A 13,015-nucleotide genomic window follows, 5' to 3' on the forward strand; every position below is an offset into this window, starting at 1 on the left:
AGCCAGCACCGCTCACGGCGAGAGGGGGAAACCGTGACGTCCTACAATTGAGCAGCTTTGCTCTCTGCAGCCTGCTGCCCGTTTTCCCGACGCTTTCCTCTTAATATTTCTCTTTCATCAGGGTGTCGCTGCTTTCTGTGCAGGCAGAGGGTGCAGCGTGCAAGCGTTACAGACGGGAGGCAGCACAGGCAGGACCTGTTAGGGGCATGGAGGCAATGGGAGCACAAACTGAAGCTCCAGAGGTTCACCCTGCCTTTGGTAGGGGTCCTGAGCTAAAGGGGGACCATGCAGTTGGGAGAAACTGAGATGCACAAGTTACCTGCTCTCAAACAGACCTGACGGTTGAGTTACGGTGGTCACATATCTCCAGCCAGTCCCTGGTCCAGTGGCTTAACCAGGCTGGAGGAAATATTTGTGTGTTCTATGGAGACAGCTCTTCTTGTTTAAGTTCAGGATTCCTCTAGAGCAATAACAGGGCAGGCTCTTGCCCCCACGAGGGCTCTTTTCAATGGACATTGCTGCGAGGCTGGACTCTGACCCATCCTTGGCAGGTGCCTGCCTGGATGCTTCGTGGCTGGAAGAATATGATCTGGGCTTCTGGCAGCGTGGTGCTCTGGCAGTCCATGAGGAGCTGCTGAGGGGTGGGCAGGCGAGGCAGGGTTAGTGGAGGTAGGGAATATAGCAGACTAGCTGCTTGCCCTGGAAAAGATGATGCCATCTTAGGGGTTCTCTTCCTTAATGAAAAAACCAGAAGCCAGGTCCTGACCTTACCCTCTGCTCTTAAAAGTAGCCCAAAATTTGGCTCTTATTGCTTCTCTTCTTTAATATCGTCACTGGCTGCAAAGGCCAATTAACCTCAGGCATCCTCACGCAAAGCTGAGTACCCGCTCCATGGGGGGTGCCCTCCATTCCCCAGCTGATGCGTGCTGCTTGCCAGCAGATTTTCAGTCTTGCCCATGCGATGCTGGTGGACCTCACACATTGTGTGTCCTTAGTGAGATAGAAGTGACCAAGCAAGAGACTTGAAACCACAATTAGGCTATTTAATCCACCTCTCGTTGCCCAGGGACTCTTCTTCCTACATCGAGCTAGATTCTTCTGTCATGCGTCAACTTTAGGGGAGTTGCACAAGAGCGGAGGAGAACAGACTCCAGCCACGCATCTTCTCCAGGGCTTTGTCCAGCCTGGTTTTGAATGACTCCCCAAGAGGGCTTTCACCAGCCCTCATGGGATAATGTACCACAGCCTGCTAGATCTCTGATGGAAAGCGTGCCTCTCTTCCGTGGCAGGTACTCCATCTGGGCTTGAAGGCTTCCTTCGCTCTGCTTGTTTTCCTGGTGGTTGTCTCTCCGGCAGAGGTTAGCAAGTCCCTTTGTGAGGCCGGCACTTCTCAGATGTTATGTCTGGAAGTTTGCTCTGTTTTTTTGGCTAGGGGGCCCAGGGTCTGGAAGCAGAGAGGCTTTTATGGGAACCCAAGTCCCCTTTTGACACGACTTCCTCGCGCTTAAATTTCAGGTTCACAGACGTGAACATTTTCTGGTTGGATATCTTTCATTGTCAAAGGGGATTAGGCCAGTGATTATTTACATGCACCTCTATTACACAGCGTCTGTTTCTTTTCTTTTTTTTTTCCCATGTAATTCTACATAATATGTAAACGTTGACTAAAACAGTCCCATAGATGGGGGCGAGGGAGCAAATGAGGCTCCTGCTATGCAAAGTGAAATGGGTAGATCGAGACCTCTGAGCTGGGAGATGCCTGTAGGGCCGATGCTTTGGGGAGAGCATCCTCTTCCTTCCACACAGGGACACCGTTGCCCAAGCGGCCAGGTTCATCCTGGGGCATCACCTTTCTCCAGTGCGTTGGAGCTGGTTACAGCCAGAGGCTGAAAACTTGGCGCGATGGGCGACTGGTTTGATCTAGGGCGGCTCCTCTGGAGCTTTGGCTGTTCCCCAAGAAATTGGGGTATTTTTTTTAGAACCCAACATGCATGAGTTTTAAAAGGGATTTTTGATAGAAGTCCCATTTACTCCTTTATTTGGCTTGAGAGGCTGCAGTGGAACAGATTTCTTTACATATCCTTGAGTGTTATTTGATTAAGGTTATGACTGCTAATAAACACTCTGAGTCTATTCTCCTTCCCCACCACTTGTAATTCAGGATAACTGTTGCCTGCATGGGACTACACCTTTTCATACGAGTGCAAGGGACCAGAGTGCTGATTCTGCTCCCCTTTCATCAGTTTACCGGTGTACTGCTCGTTTCTGATTTATTCCAGCTTTATAATGTAAGAGAAAATAGAAATGGGAGGAGTGCCAGGAGTGATTCTGGCACAATAACCAGTTTACTTCCTTTTCCTTCACTTTGCCATTTACAATCACAAGTTCTTCTATAAAACAGCTATGAGAAGAGCAGACATTGCCCGGGAGTAAGAAAACTTGAAGCTGCAGAATCAAACTGGCAAAAACCAAAATCTTGTTTGCAGTGTAGGAGAGAGAAGCAGGTTCTGCTTGGAAAGACAGAAGGGAGGAAGCAAGTAGGGACCCCAGAGGACTCTCTTCTACCTGTCATCTAGAAAGTGAGCCTATTTCTTCGTATGGTTAGTCTTTTGCTATGTAAGAAAATACTTTTAATTTTTCAGGAAACAAAACAGAGGAAGTGATATAGACACCCCAGCTACCCAGCATCACCACAACTGCGGCGGGAGGTCTTAGCCAGTAGTCGGAGAAGGCTGGTAAGTGAATCATAGCCAAAAGCAGTGACCCATGGACTAAGGAAAGAGATGGTCAGGCTCATCTAGGGATATGTAGATTGCCTGGAGAGCAAGCAGCAGAGACTCAAGAGACTGCCTGCAGTCACCAACGTCTGGGGAATAATCAGGGTGCCACAGAAGTTTAAAAAATGACGAACGTGCCACGTGCAATGAAATAAAAATGTGCTTGGGTGTAAATGAAACTTTGCTCTGCACTGAAAATGCACACTGATGGCCATTTATGAATCCATAAGAGCACAGAGAGCTCCCTGTTTGCACCAAGCCTTTCTGGTCCCCTTTTCCCTGAAGGTTGGGGGCCTTGATGCCTTTTTCCTGGAAGTGAAGCGCAGTCTCTCCACAACAGTCATAATAAGTCTTGTGCTGTGCGGCGCACTAATGAAAAGCTGTGTGGGCTAGTCCCTAATTACAACCATCGGTTAAGCTGTCAGAGGGAGCTCTCAGCCTCGGTTATTTCATTATTAGACTTTGGGCCTTGATGAGCTGCAATCAGGCATGAAAGTGCGACCTGAGCAGAGCCAGGGAGGTCTCCACTCCCCCACCGAGCTCGGGGGACTTTAGTACTAGACCTGGTTTCTCAGGTCCGGGGCTTTACCTATTGCATTGCAGGGAGGGAGCTGGGAGCAGAGAGGGAAAGGAGGAGGAGGAGAGCTCCACGGGGCATGCGATCACCTTAGGCACAACCAGCCATCTTTCCACACGCCTACGTTCACTGGCTTTTTTGGGTCTGCGGGCTTCATCGTTTTGAAGACAAGAAGCCGTTGGTGTAACTCAGCACCTCCAACTTAGGCTTCCCGCATAAAAGCTTTAGGACTTTCAGCTATATACGTTTAGTTTCAAAACAAATGCTATGCAGAGATGAGTCCAAGTCACAGTGTCTTTCAGCCACATCTGGATTTTGAAGTGCCCCAAAGGATGATGTTGGGGGACTATTTCTCCACACAGTGGTCCCTTTAAATTTCGCACTAGACCCAGTGGAAAACAGACATGCAGATGGTGGGTTTTAACGACAACAGCACCAGTTTATTTGAACTAGGGTCTTTATGGGGAGATGTGTTTGTTTTCTCAGACCACACATTATTAACTAATCCCTAGACTTTGTTTTTATAGTCGCATTGTGAGCAACTTCCCACTTTTCTCCCCTTTCCTCCGTCAAAACGTCTTTAGCTCCACAGTTGTGTGTAAGGCATCCTAGACTGCTGCTGCTCGGGATGGATTTCCATACGGCAGTCCTGCCGCGGCTGCGGCTCCCCTTCCTACCTGCGAAAGTCAGACTGGGAATTTCCTTGTGCTCTTTGGAAATGATCAGCTACAGTCACTATGCATCCCGTTCCCTCTTGGTACGAAAGAGTAATAATATTTCTTTTGTCTTCCCCATGTATCGGCTCCATTCTTATTCCAAAGCCCAGGTCTGTCTCCTTTTCCCAGCTTCTCCTCGTCCAGGACAAGACCGTCACTTGCTGCATGCCTGTACTCAGTGGAGAAGAGCCCCATTTGCAAAAGGCCCATCTGCTGAAGTATTCGGTTCTGTTGAACCGTAAATGCCATGAGAACAGGCCTCACTGTAAGCTTTTTGCTGTTCCTTCACGGGTTCAAGAAACCTTGAAATAAGCAATCACGTTTTTGTAGTTGTGGCCGCAAGTGCTGCACAAGAAGCGCTGGGCAAAGCCAACGCAGGCTGCCACGGCCGGCGTGCCGGGGAAGGGATGGGATTTTGGGCAACGGCTTCTCCTCGCCAGGTTTCCCACCTGCGCCTTTTGCAGTGAATCTCCTCTGATCGCTTCCAGCCTTCGCCTGACAAACAGAAATCTGAAATGAAACAGCCTGTTCTGGAGGGATGGCCGGGGTCTCTGTTGTCTAGCCCCACACAGCTGTTAATCACCAAAATATCTCTGGCTCCCAGCAGCTGTCTGGTGTTTATCTTAGCCTGGATATCTACTGGCCGACCCCACGGAGAGCAGGCTGTGCAGCCAAGCCAAACACAAACGGAAGACAGATAATTTGCGCACAAGGGTGTGCACGTGTATTTTGTGTCCGTGTGTGCGTACATATGCGTGTGTGTATACACGCAGGCTTTGTTTATATCCCGCTGCTGCGGCTGGAAGTGCACGTCAGTGATTTTTGTTTGAAATGAATGTGTAATTTTGTGGATGTGTTGGCACATACAAGAAGGGAAGCCTAATGTATATGTGTTGTACAGGTGGTGTAGGTGTGTGCTTCCAGGTGCATGACTGTGACTCAGATAAGATCTCTCGCACAGTAATTCCCCATGCTTTCTCTAAGCCTTATGAAGCTTTTTAGATAAAGTGGAAAAATACAGGGCTTCCCAAGTCTTCCAGTATCAGTCAGCCACAGAGGCTTTAAAGTGCATCTAAAAGGCAGTTCCCTGGGCCATCTGTGACTTTTTGGGAAACAAGAAGGAGGAAGAGCCTTAACAAAGTAAACTGACCCACCTGCAGAAGAGAAGGAGGTCAACCTTGTGGCGCCAATTAACCTGTCCTCGCAGGGGTGTGGGGATGAGGAGTTTATATAAATCAGGCTCAGTTAAGGCTGAGTTTTTCTGGGAAGGGATGAGAGAGGCAGCTCTCTTGGCATGTTTGATGTCCTCTTTGTGGTAAGAAGCTTGCGGTGACCTGGGAGATTAAAGACTTGAGGAGTAGCCAGGAGGATGTGAGCGTGTTATACCCTGACTTTTCTGAAGACTTACACCTTTCTTTTTCCCCGTTCCCAGGTCCTTTCTGTAACAGTCAGAGTGTCCTGAGCTACCAGTGGCAGCTTGGAGCAGTGGGGAAGGTCCTGGCTGGATCTGAGTTGCCGCTTGCGCGATAAGGTAGGATTGGGGTGAACTTACGGGATGGTGGGAACCAACCGGAGTTTTCTTTTAATGCGTTGTCAACTGCAAGTGTCCGGAGGAAGCACAAGGTTGTGTTGCTGAATGTTGTGAAGCTTCAAACTAAAGGGTTTGCAGTTTTTATTTGCCTAGCAGTTGGTTGTATACTTAATGTTGTTTTGGAAAGGATGCTTGAGGTCCTCGCTGCTGCTGACTCTCCCCTGAGGTTTCAAAGGCCATCAAGCACTGAGAGTTACAGAAACTGTCTGTACAGGATGATGTGTGCCTTTGACTTTTCTGAGCCCTGAGGGAGGCTGAAGTCTTGCTGCTTCTTTCACCGAGTTCTCCAGGGGCAGCTGCACAGGATAAGCTGCAGTGCTGGCTTTTGGAGGCTGTGTTTTTTGGTAGGTGGGAAGCTGGAGGCCTGTGCTGAGCTGTGTTTTGGGCTGTGCAAGACTGAGTGAGGGGGTGTGCGTTTGCTTATCCCTGGTTTGCCTTTTGCTCTCTGAGTACAGTGAGTGTCTTGCATAGAGATTGTGCAACAAAGGCCAGGGCTTCTTCCAAAGCAGTTCGGCTTTCTTGGCTGTGAATGCCCAGCTTTCCTTCAGGTCCAACTCTGGTATTTATCAATTAACTTGCTCCAGATCCTGGGAACAGCCACAGCTGTCCTTCCCTTCAGCCTGGAGCACCCACTTCCTTCTGCCTTACCTCATCCTGCAATTACTGTCCCACAGGGCACCCTGGGCTGCAGCAGCCTGTACATCTGTCCTGTCTTCTGCACACGCAGCAAAGCCTCAGAGGATAAAGGAATGGAAGAGAAAGAAGCCAGTTGCCCAGGAGTAGTGTTTAGGCAGAAACACGCTTGTATTATGCACCTGGAGACAGTGGGGGTGAGTTTGTGGTATGGGAAGAAGCAGTGCAGGGAGCTGGGGCTGAATGAGGGTAGCAAAGCTGTCAGGATGCTTCTGCTGGAGGCTTAGTGAAGAAAAGCAATTGCAGGAGAGAGGTTGTAGTGGCTCCTGTTCTCACCGAAAATGACAAACCCGTGGGCTCTCTAGCCGGAGCCTTTGCTGTAGGTGAGAGCCTCCTCCAAAGGGAGAGACCAGCTTTCTGGAAGGCAGAGGACAGGAAGGGAGGAGTTCATCTGGACCAGACTCTCTAATAACTAACTAGTCAGCTGTTTCTTAATGTGCTGAGAGGATGTGGGAGCCCATGGGTTTGCTGAAATGTATGTGCAATGATTGCTCCTTCTGAAGAGCCAAGAGTCTCTTGAACAGCGGAGGTGCAGTCCTCTTCTTCTTCCCCATGAAACATCGTGCTTAACTTGCAGCCAGGAGGGGCAGGGTGTTTTGGATGGCCACACACCAGGGTTAATAGGCTGCCCTGAAGAGGGGAGTAAAGGTGAGGAGGGTTCAGTGCTGGAGAAACACTCTGCACAGAAACACTGCTGTGCATTAGGGAGATGATGGTGGAAACAGCTCAGGAGGCATCTTGATGACAGGCACAGCCTAGAACTGTGTCAGCTCTGGGGTTTTTTTTCTTGCAACCTTATTTCCAGCTTTGTAATGGGGAGCATAACCTCTGGCTTTGCTTCATCAGATGTGCCTGCAGCACAGCTAAATAGAGCTGACAGATTGGGGCTCTGCTATTTCTCTGGAGCTAGCACAGCATGAAGGAGGTGTGGAGGCATGTCTTAAGAGTCCTGATGCTCAGGATATGTCTGGTCACCTGTGGGGCTGGCAATGGTAGTGCAGATGGAGCAGCGTGTTAGCCTGGCCCCCTTCCCACCCCAGAGGCAGAGAAGCACCTAAAATCTTGAGGGAAATTGCCAGGCTTCTGTGTCTTGGCTTGGGTCCCGTGCAAGCAGTGGGGTGCAGAGGGAGAGTGGCCTAGCACTGCCACTGAGACAGCCCCTGCCAGCCAGAGAGCAGAGGGAAAGTGGAACAATAACATTATCCCCTGGTGATGGCTGAAAATTGAAATCAGCTGCAAGGGCCCATCCTGCCTGCTGAAAACAGAGGGGCTGGGAAGACCTGCCCTGAAGGCTGTGGAGCAGCAGTAAGGTGATATGCTAAGAAAACATTATGTTCTTAACTGCCTGAGTGCTGCTGCTCTTCCTCAGCTTCCAATGCTGTCCTCCATTGCCATCACCAGTGTTTATGGCATCCACGCCCCATCCCACCGTGACGTGCAGGGACAGGCCTCTGCCCCCCCTTGGCGAGGGGTATCCCATGCAGGGCCTGGTAACTTGGGCATGAACATTTTTGATCAGCTGCCCCTGCACCCTTGTTCTCTTGGGGAGAACAAGCCAGAGCTGCGGCCCAACTGCTGTCAGTGGGGGGTCCTGTGGATATTTGCATCTCAAAATCCCATCTTCCTTGCTGAGCTGTTGAGCTTGTGCTGTTCCTGGTCCCGACATGTTCAGGAAGCAGACATCCTGCTCTTCTCCATCCTCCCAATGTCCCTTTGCTGATGTTTAGTGTCAGTTGAGGACATTTGGTAGCCTACTGTGCAAGTCACCATGGGAAGACAACGTGCTTCCCATAAACACAGACAAGGGCATTGTTGCCTGCTTTAATTTAAACAAAATCGTGTTTTCAAATGAGTTCGGTGGATTTTGTTGCAGGAGACAGTAACTCCCTGTAGTTAGGGCTCTTTTTTTGTAGAGAGAGGATTCTGGCTTTGAGTTGAGCTTGCAGATTGCTGAGTTGGGCAACTCTTACAAGCAGAGCCTCTATAGAGATGTATACAAGCCCTCATGTACCAGCAGGTCCTGCGGGCACACAGCTCCCCTTGCCCCGGTACTGTGAACTTCAATGTGGCTCTGCTAATGCCTGGAGAGGGGGGACTTCACACTGGAGTCCACTGGCCCTGGTCCCAGTCGGGATCAAGGTCACTTCTGTTGACCTGAGCTGTATTCAAAACCATCACCTAGGTGTGAAAAAATCCACTGCCTGGTCCCTGTTCCCTGGGCTCCCTAGTCCCCACCCAGTGTGGTTTTTTAAATATTCTTAATGAGCTGTCATTTTGGCCAGGGCTCACTTGGCGATTTAAGGATGGTGGTAACAATGAGACCACGATGTCCAGGCAGAGGAAAAGGAGTGAGGGGCTTTCTGCTGGTTTGTTTTTTTTTTTTTCCCCTGCTTGGTCTTTTCTGTAGTTGTTTTGAGTCCTGCAGTGATTTCTAACAGCTGGCCCAGCTATCATCCCGATCGTGTTGCTCTGTGCTTCAGTGAGCTGAGGGGACTTGGCAACCCGGCAGCTGTCCCGGAGCCTGAGCCATGAATGAGCTCAGAGGGGGAAGGAGAGAGGCTTGGATGGGAGAAACTGTATTTGTGGTGGGTTTTTTTTTTTTAAGTGAGAGGCTGACAGTGTTGACTGGATCCAGGCACAGCCCGAGCAGGTGCTGTGTCTGCTTTGCCCTTCCACATTTCTCCTCCCTTGACCGTGTGGGTGCGCAGACCCTCCTGCAGCGCTTGGTGAGGACACAGGCTGGACTGGAGGTGTTTCTTGTGGCCATCCCTCACCAAGTCTGTGTCTCACACCTGCCTTGGGAACTTGCATGTAGCTCTGCCAATGTACTCCAGTGCTGATTTGCAGCAGGTCTTGGCTCTTTCTACTCTGATGCCCCACACAGAGATATTTTTTTAAGCTGTACTTTCAAACTTCAGCAATGCAACCTGCTGACAGCCTGCCTTATGTTTTATGCTACACATCCTAAATGACAGAGCTGCATCTAATGGTGTTTCTTTTGACCGAGATCCACAGTGCCTCTTGCAGCATCCTTCTGTCCGGTGCAGCACTGTCCCCTGATATGAGACCATGCCTAATATCTCAAAGTTGATGTGCTGTGTGATGCTATATGGATATTTTCTACCGTGCTTTTCAGCCCCTATTCCATCCTCGTGTCCTCGAACGTATATCACAAGCTGATGTGGTGTGCGGGGTGTGTGTTTAAACAGTTTCCTTAAAATAATCTATATAGACCCAGTTAAGTTGTAGCACAGCGTGAGGGCACGATTCCTGTCTTGTAGAGCCTAAAGCACTCAATAGACATAGTGACCCCCCACTAAAATGTGGTTTGCAAAAGAAAACCCCCTGGCCGGCCGAAATTGCCGGACCGCCGCTTGGGAGTTAGTGTGTTGTGAACTGGGGGCAAACCAGAGAAACGCGTTATGGTGTTCTCCTCAAGTGCAAAGAGTTTGGCAAAGTACCACAGGCTACTGCTTTTAAATAGCTCATCTTTAAATAGGTTGCTGTCTCCATTACCAAGGGCATGTCGGCTTTCCTGGAGGGTATTGGAGGTTTCATTTAAATGCAGTCACCTTGGGATTCTTTGGAGATGTTGATGATGTGTGGCAGGATGATCTCCAGTACACAGCGTGCAAATGGTAGAAAAGGCTGCAACCAAAACTCCTGTGAGACTGTGCATGCTGTGAGCTTTAATACTCAAGAAAACGCGGGGCTGCTTTTCTTTCCTCTAGATGCAGGCTGTGTCCATGTGTCTTCACCATTGCTCTGCTGTTCCCCTTTCCTAGCAAGCCTTGACCTCCCTGATTTCTAGTGCAAGCTCCTTGCAGAGTGCTGCAATCCTGTGCAGACGTAAGGTTGGCTGCTCTGCCTTCAGCTTAGCCACTGGCATCTGGAAAGCTCCTGGCTTGGACCTGTGTGGTGCTGGCAGGTGTGCGTTAATCCTGACCTGCATCTTGCCCGCTCCTTCCGCGGTGACACTGCTCTTCTGTCCTTTGCTAGCCTCCTCCCCCAAAATGAAGTTCTGCTGGAGCTCTCCGTTTTGGTTTGTGCTGGTTGCTGCAGGTTTTATCAAGGATGATGCTCTGCGTGCGCTCCACCCTGGGCCTGGGGCACGCTCCACCCTTTCTCTACTGCTGTGCTACAGCACATCTGCCCTGATGTGCTGCACTCCTGCTCTGAGATGGTGAGAGATATCAGGTCTTCATGCTGCACTGAGCAGGCTGCCTTGCTTTTGGAAGGGACAGACTAAACAGGCCAAGCTTAATGCTGTGGTAAAGCGGTGTTAAATTGGTGGTTGTTTTTGAGCTTCTCAGGGCTTGTTTTCTTCTGAGCTCTGCCCTTTGGGACTGCGAGAGAATGTAGGCGAACCGCAAAGTGGGTCAGTGGCAAACACCGGGCCGTGGCAGCGTTCAGCCGTGCGCTGTAAATGAGCAAGTCTGCAGCTCTGTGAACAAACAACCTTTTATACCTTAATGGTTATTGCAGATGCCAGGTCCCTGCTCGTGTCTTTCCAGGCATCTGCCTAGGCAGATGCTGTGCTCTGGCAGGGAACAGGCCAGGAACTAGCTCCAGTGTTGGAAAGCTAGCCAATAATTGTGTGTGGAAATAATACTTCTCCTGGGTTTATTTAGATGCAAGTGCCCTGGTGCTCTTCTGAGTGCATGTGTGCTACCAGGCAGTTAGAACAACAAACTTTTGGGTATGCACCTGATCTTGTTTTTTCCCAGCTGCTTGCTTTACGGGTGGGAGAGGTGGGCAGAGGAGAGGGATGTGATGCTTTCATAAGCTGTGGATGCGAACTGATTGGGGGGAGGTAGTCTTAATTCTTCAACATAATGTGGAATTGCAGAAGTGAGGTCCATGCTTAAATTAAGACAGATGAGTGCGAAAGGGGTTGTTGGATGAGCTTGCGGTGTTTACTACAAGAGGGCCAGATCTATGTTCTCTTGGTTGTGGCTATAAACACCACAGATGCCTTAAGCTGTCTGGCATGCAGCTACTTCTGCTAAGATTAAGTTGAAATAGGAGTTTTAACGGTGTGACATTGAACTTTGAATAAAGCTTTGGCTCTGTCACAACTTTCTCCTGCAGTTGAGAGGAGGGAGCTCAGGGCTCTGTGCTGCTTTTTCTAACAATAAACCATGCTTTGAGGTGTACAGAAGAGCACTAAAAGCTGAACTCCCTGCAAGTTATTTCCTTTGAGCTCTTGATTACGCTATAGCACGTGCATCCCCTGTATGATCCAGGATGGATGATGTTCCATCCATTTCTTTTGAATACCTCATGGATCTCTAACAGCTGCGAGCAATTTATTTTGGGTATAATCAGTTAATGTTTTGGTGAAGTGCTTTGAAGATGTACAGCATCCTCAAATGCTGAGTATTGTTTCATTATTATTACTATTTAACATCTCTACGTAGCTGAACTACTGTCAGACATCCTCACTTAATAACGTATTTGGTGTCTGGATCTTTTCCGCAAAGGCAGATTTTTGGCAAAGGGGATGGTGGAATGATATAATAGAGTTTGCAGTTATATAGTACCTGTCATCTGAGTCCCTCAACGTGCTTTACAGGCACTAGTTAATTCTCACCACTTGCTAGGGCAGTCTGGCTATCCACCTCTGTGCAGATGGGAAGGCTGAGGAGAAGTGTGACCTCTCTGAGGTCACGCAGGAGGGGATTAGACCCAGATTCTCCAGAACCTGCTCTCCCCGTTGCAGTTACACAGTGCCCTTTCGCTGTGACTATGCCACTGGCCTCATAGGAACCTCCCCTGCTCCTTATGAAGGGATCTGGCAAATGGTAACTTCTACGTACTTATTTTGGATCAAGCAGCCTGCAGCTTGGGTTTGTTGCCATGCAAAAGCTTGTGCACTGTGGAGGCTGAAGTCCAAAGGGGTACGAGACATACAGGGTAAATAGGAAAACAAGACCGAGTGACTTCTGAAGTCGTGCAGGTCTGGAGTAAGCTTTCTGTCACCAGGGTATGGCTTGTTGTATTTGCTTTTTCTTCTTGTGATGCCACCTGGAGAATAGGCGTTGATTATGTTATTTAATTTGCTTTCCGGCCAGCCAGACTGCTAGCAGAACTCCCCAAAGAGCTGCTGCTTGGGATCCTGTGGGAAACCAGTCTGACCAGAGGCCACTCATCAGTATAAATCACCCTTCTGGGATGGATCGCCAGGCAGTGTTGTCAGTCTGAGCTGGTCCCTCTGTGCCAGGGCAGACCAGAACAGCTTTCCTTGCCTCTCCTGTGGCTGTTCAAACTGATTGCTGTCAATCCCCTGCCTTTCACCAGAAACAAAAGCGCTTAAAAATTGAAGAGGTGATATTAGGAGATACAGCCGTGGGACTCTAGCAGGCAGTCCGTCAAGTCTTAGACATTAACATCTAGTCTAGAGGACTTGGAAAGCAGTTCTTCCCCCATGTGCATCCCCCAACCCACCCCAGAGACAACATATAGCATGGAAACAAACAAACAAAAAAAAATTAACTGGTGCTGCTATTCTGACAGATAAAGAGCAACTCTTCATAAAGGACCTCTGTGTTTTTCTTCCTGCCAAGAATCATTTAAACGGCGGTCATTAGCGACTTATCTTTCCTAAAACACTAGTGAAAGCTGACATCTCGGCGAGAGACCCCATCAGTCAATGTGCTGT

General features: G+C 49.3%; 1 protein-coding gene and 1 long non-coding RNA gene across 6 annotated transcripts in view; both read left to right on the forward strand.

Annotated features, from left to right (window-relative positions):
- Positions 1-4,276, forward strand: part of SNX19 (sorting nexin 19) — a 41,003-nt gene extending 36,727 nt beyond the window's left edge. For 2 of the 5 annotated variants that reach the window (XM_075173017.1, XM_075173021.1), the window contains 3 exons: positions 2,643-2,735; positions 3,939-4,111; positions 4,181-4,273. In XM_075173017.1, the coding sequence (XP_075029118.1) occupies positions 2,643-2,668 (26 nt within the window). In that variant the 3' untranslated portion in view covers positions 2,669-2,735; positions 3,939-4,111; positions 4,181-4,273. Of the gene's footprint in view, positions 1-2,642; positions 2,736-3,938; positions 4,112-4,180 lie in introns of those variants that run through there. The other 3 variants (XM_075173022.1, XM_075173018.1, XM_075173019.1) reach the window with 3 other exon arrangements.
- The window catches only part of LOC142092700 (uncharacterized), a 90,581-nt gene continuing 81,842 nt past the window's right edge, over positions 4,277-13,015 (forward strand). The window contains exons 1-2 of the long non-coding RNA XR_012677156.1: positions 4,277-4,335; positions 5,503-5,601. This is a non-coding gene — a long non-coding RNA (uncharacterized LOC142092700). The remainder of the gene's footprint in view (positions 4,336-5,502; positions 5,602-13,015) is intronic.

The sequence above is a fragment of the Calonectris borealis genome, chromosome 24 (assembly GCF_964195595.1).
Source record: "Calonectris borealis chromosome 24, bCalBor7.hap1.2, whole genome shotgun sequence".
Lineage (NCBI taxonomy): Eukaryota > Metazoa > Chordata > Aves > Procellariiformes > Procellariidae > Calonectris > Calonectris borealis.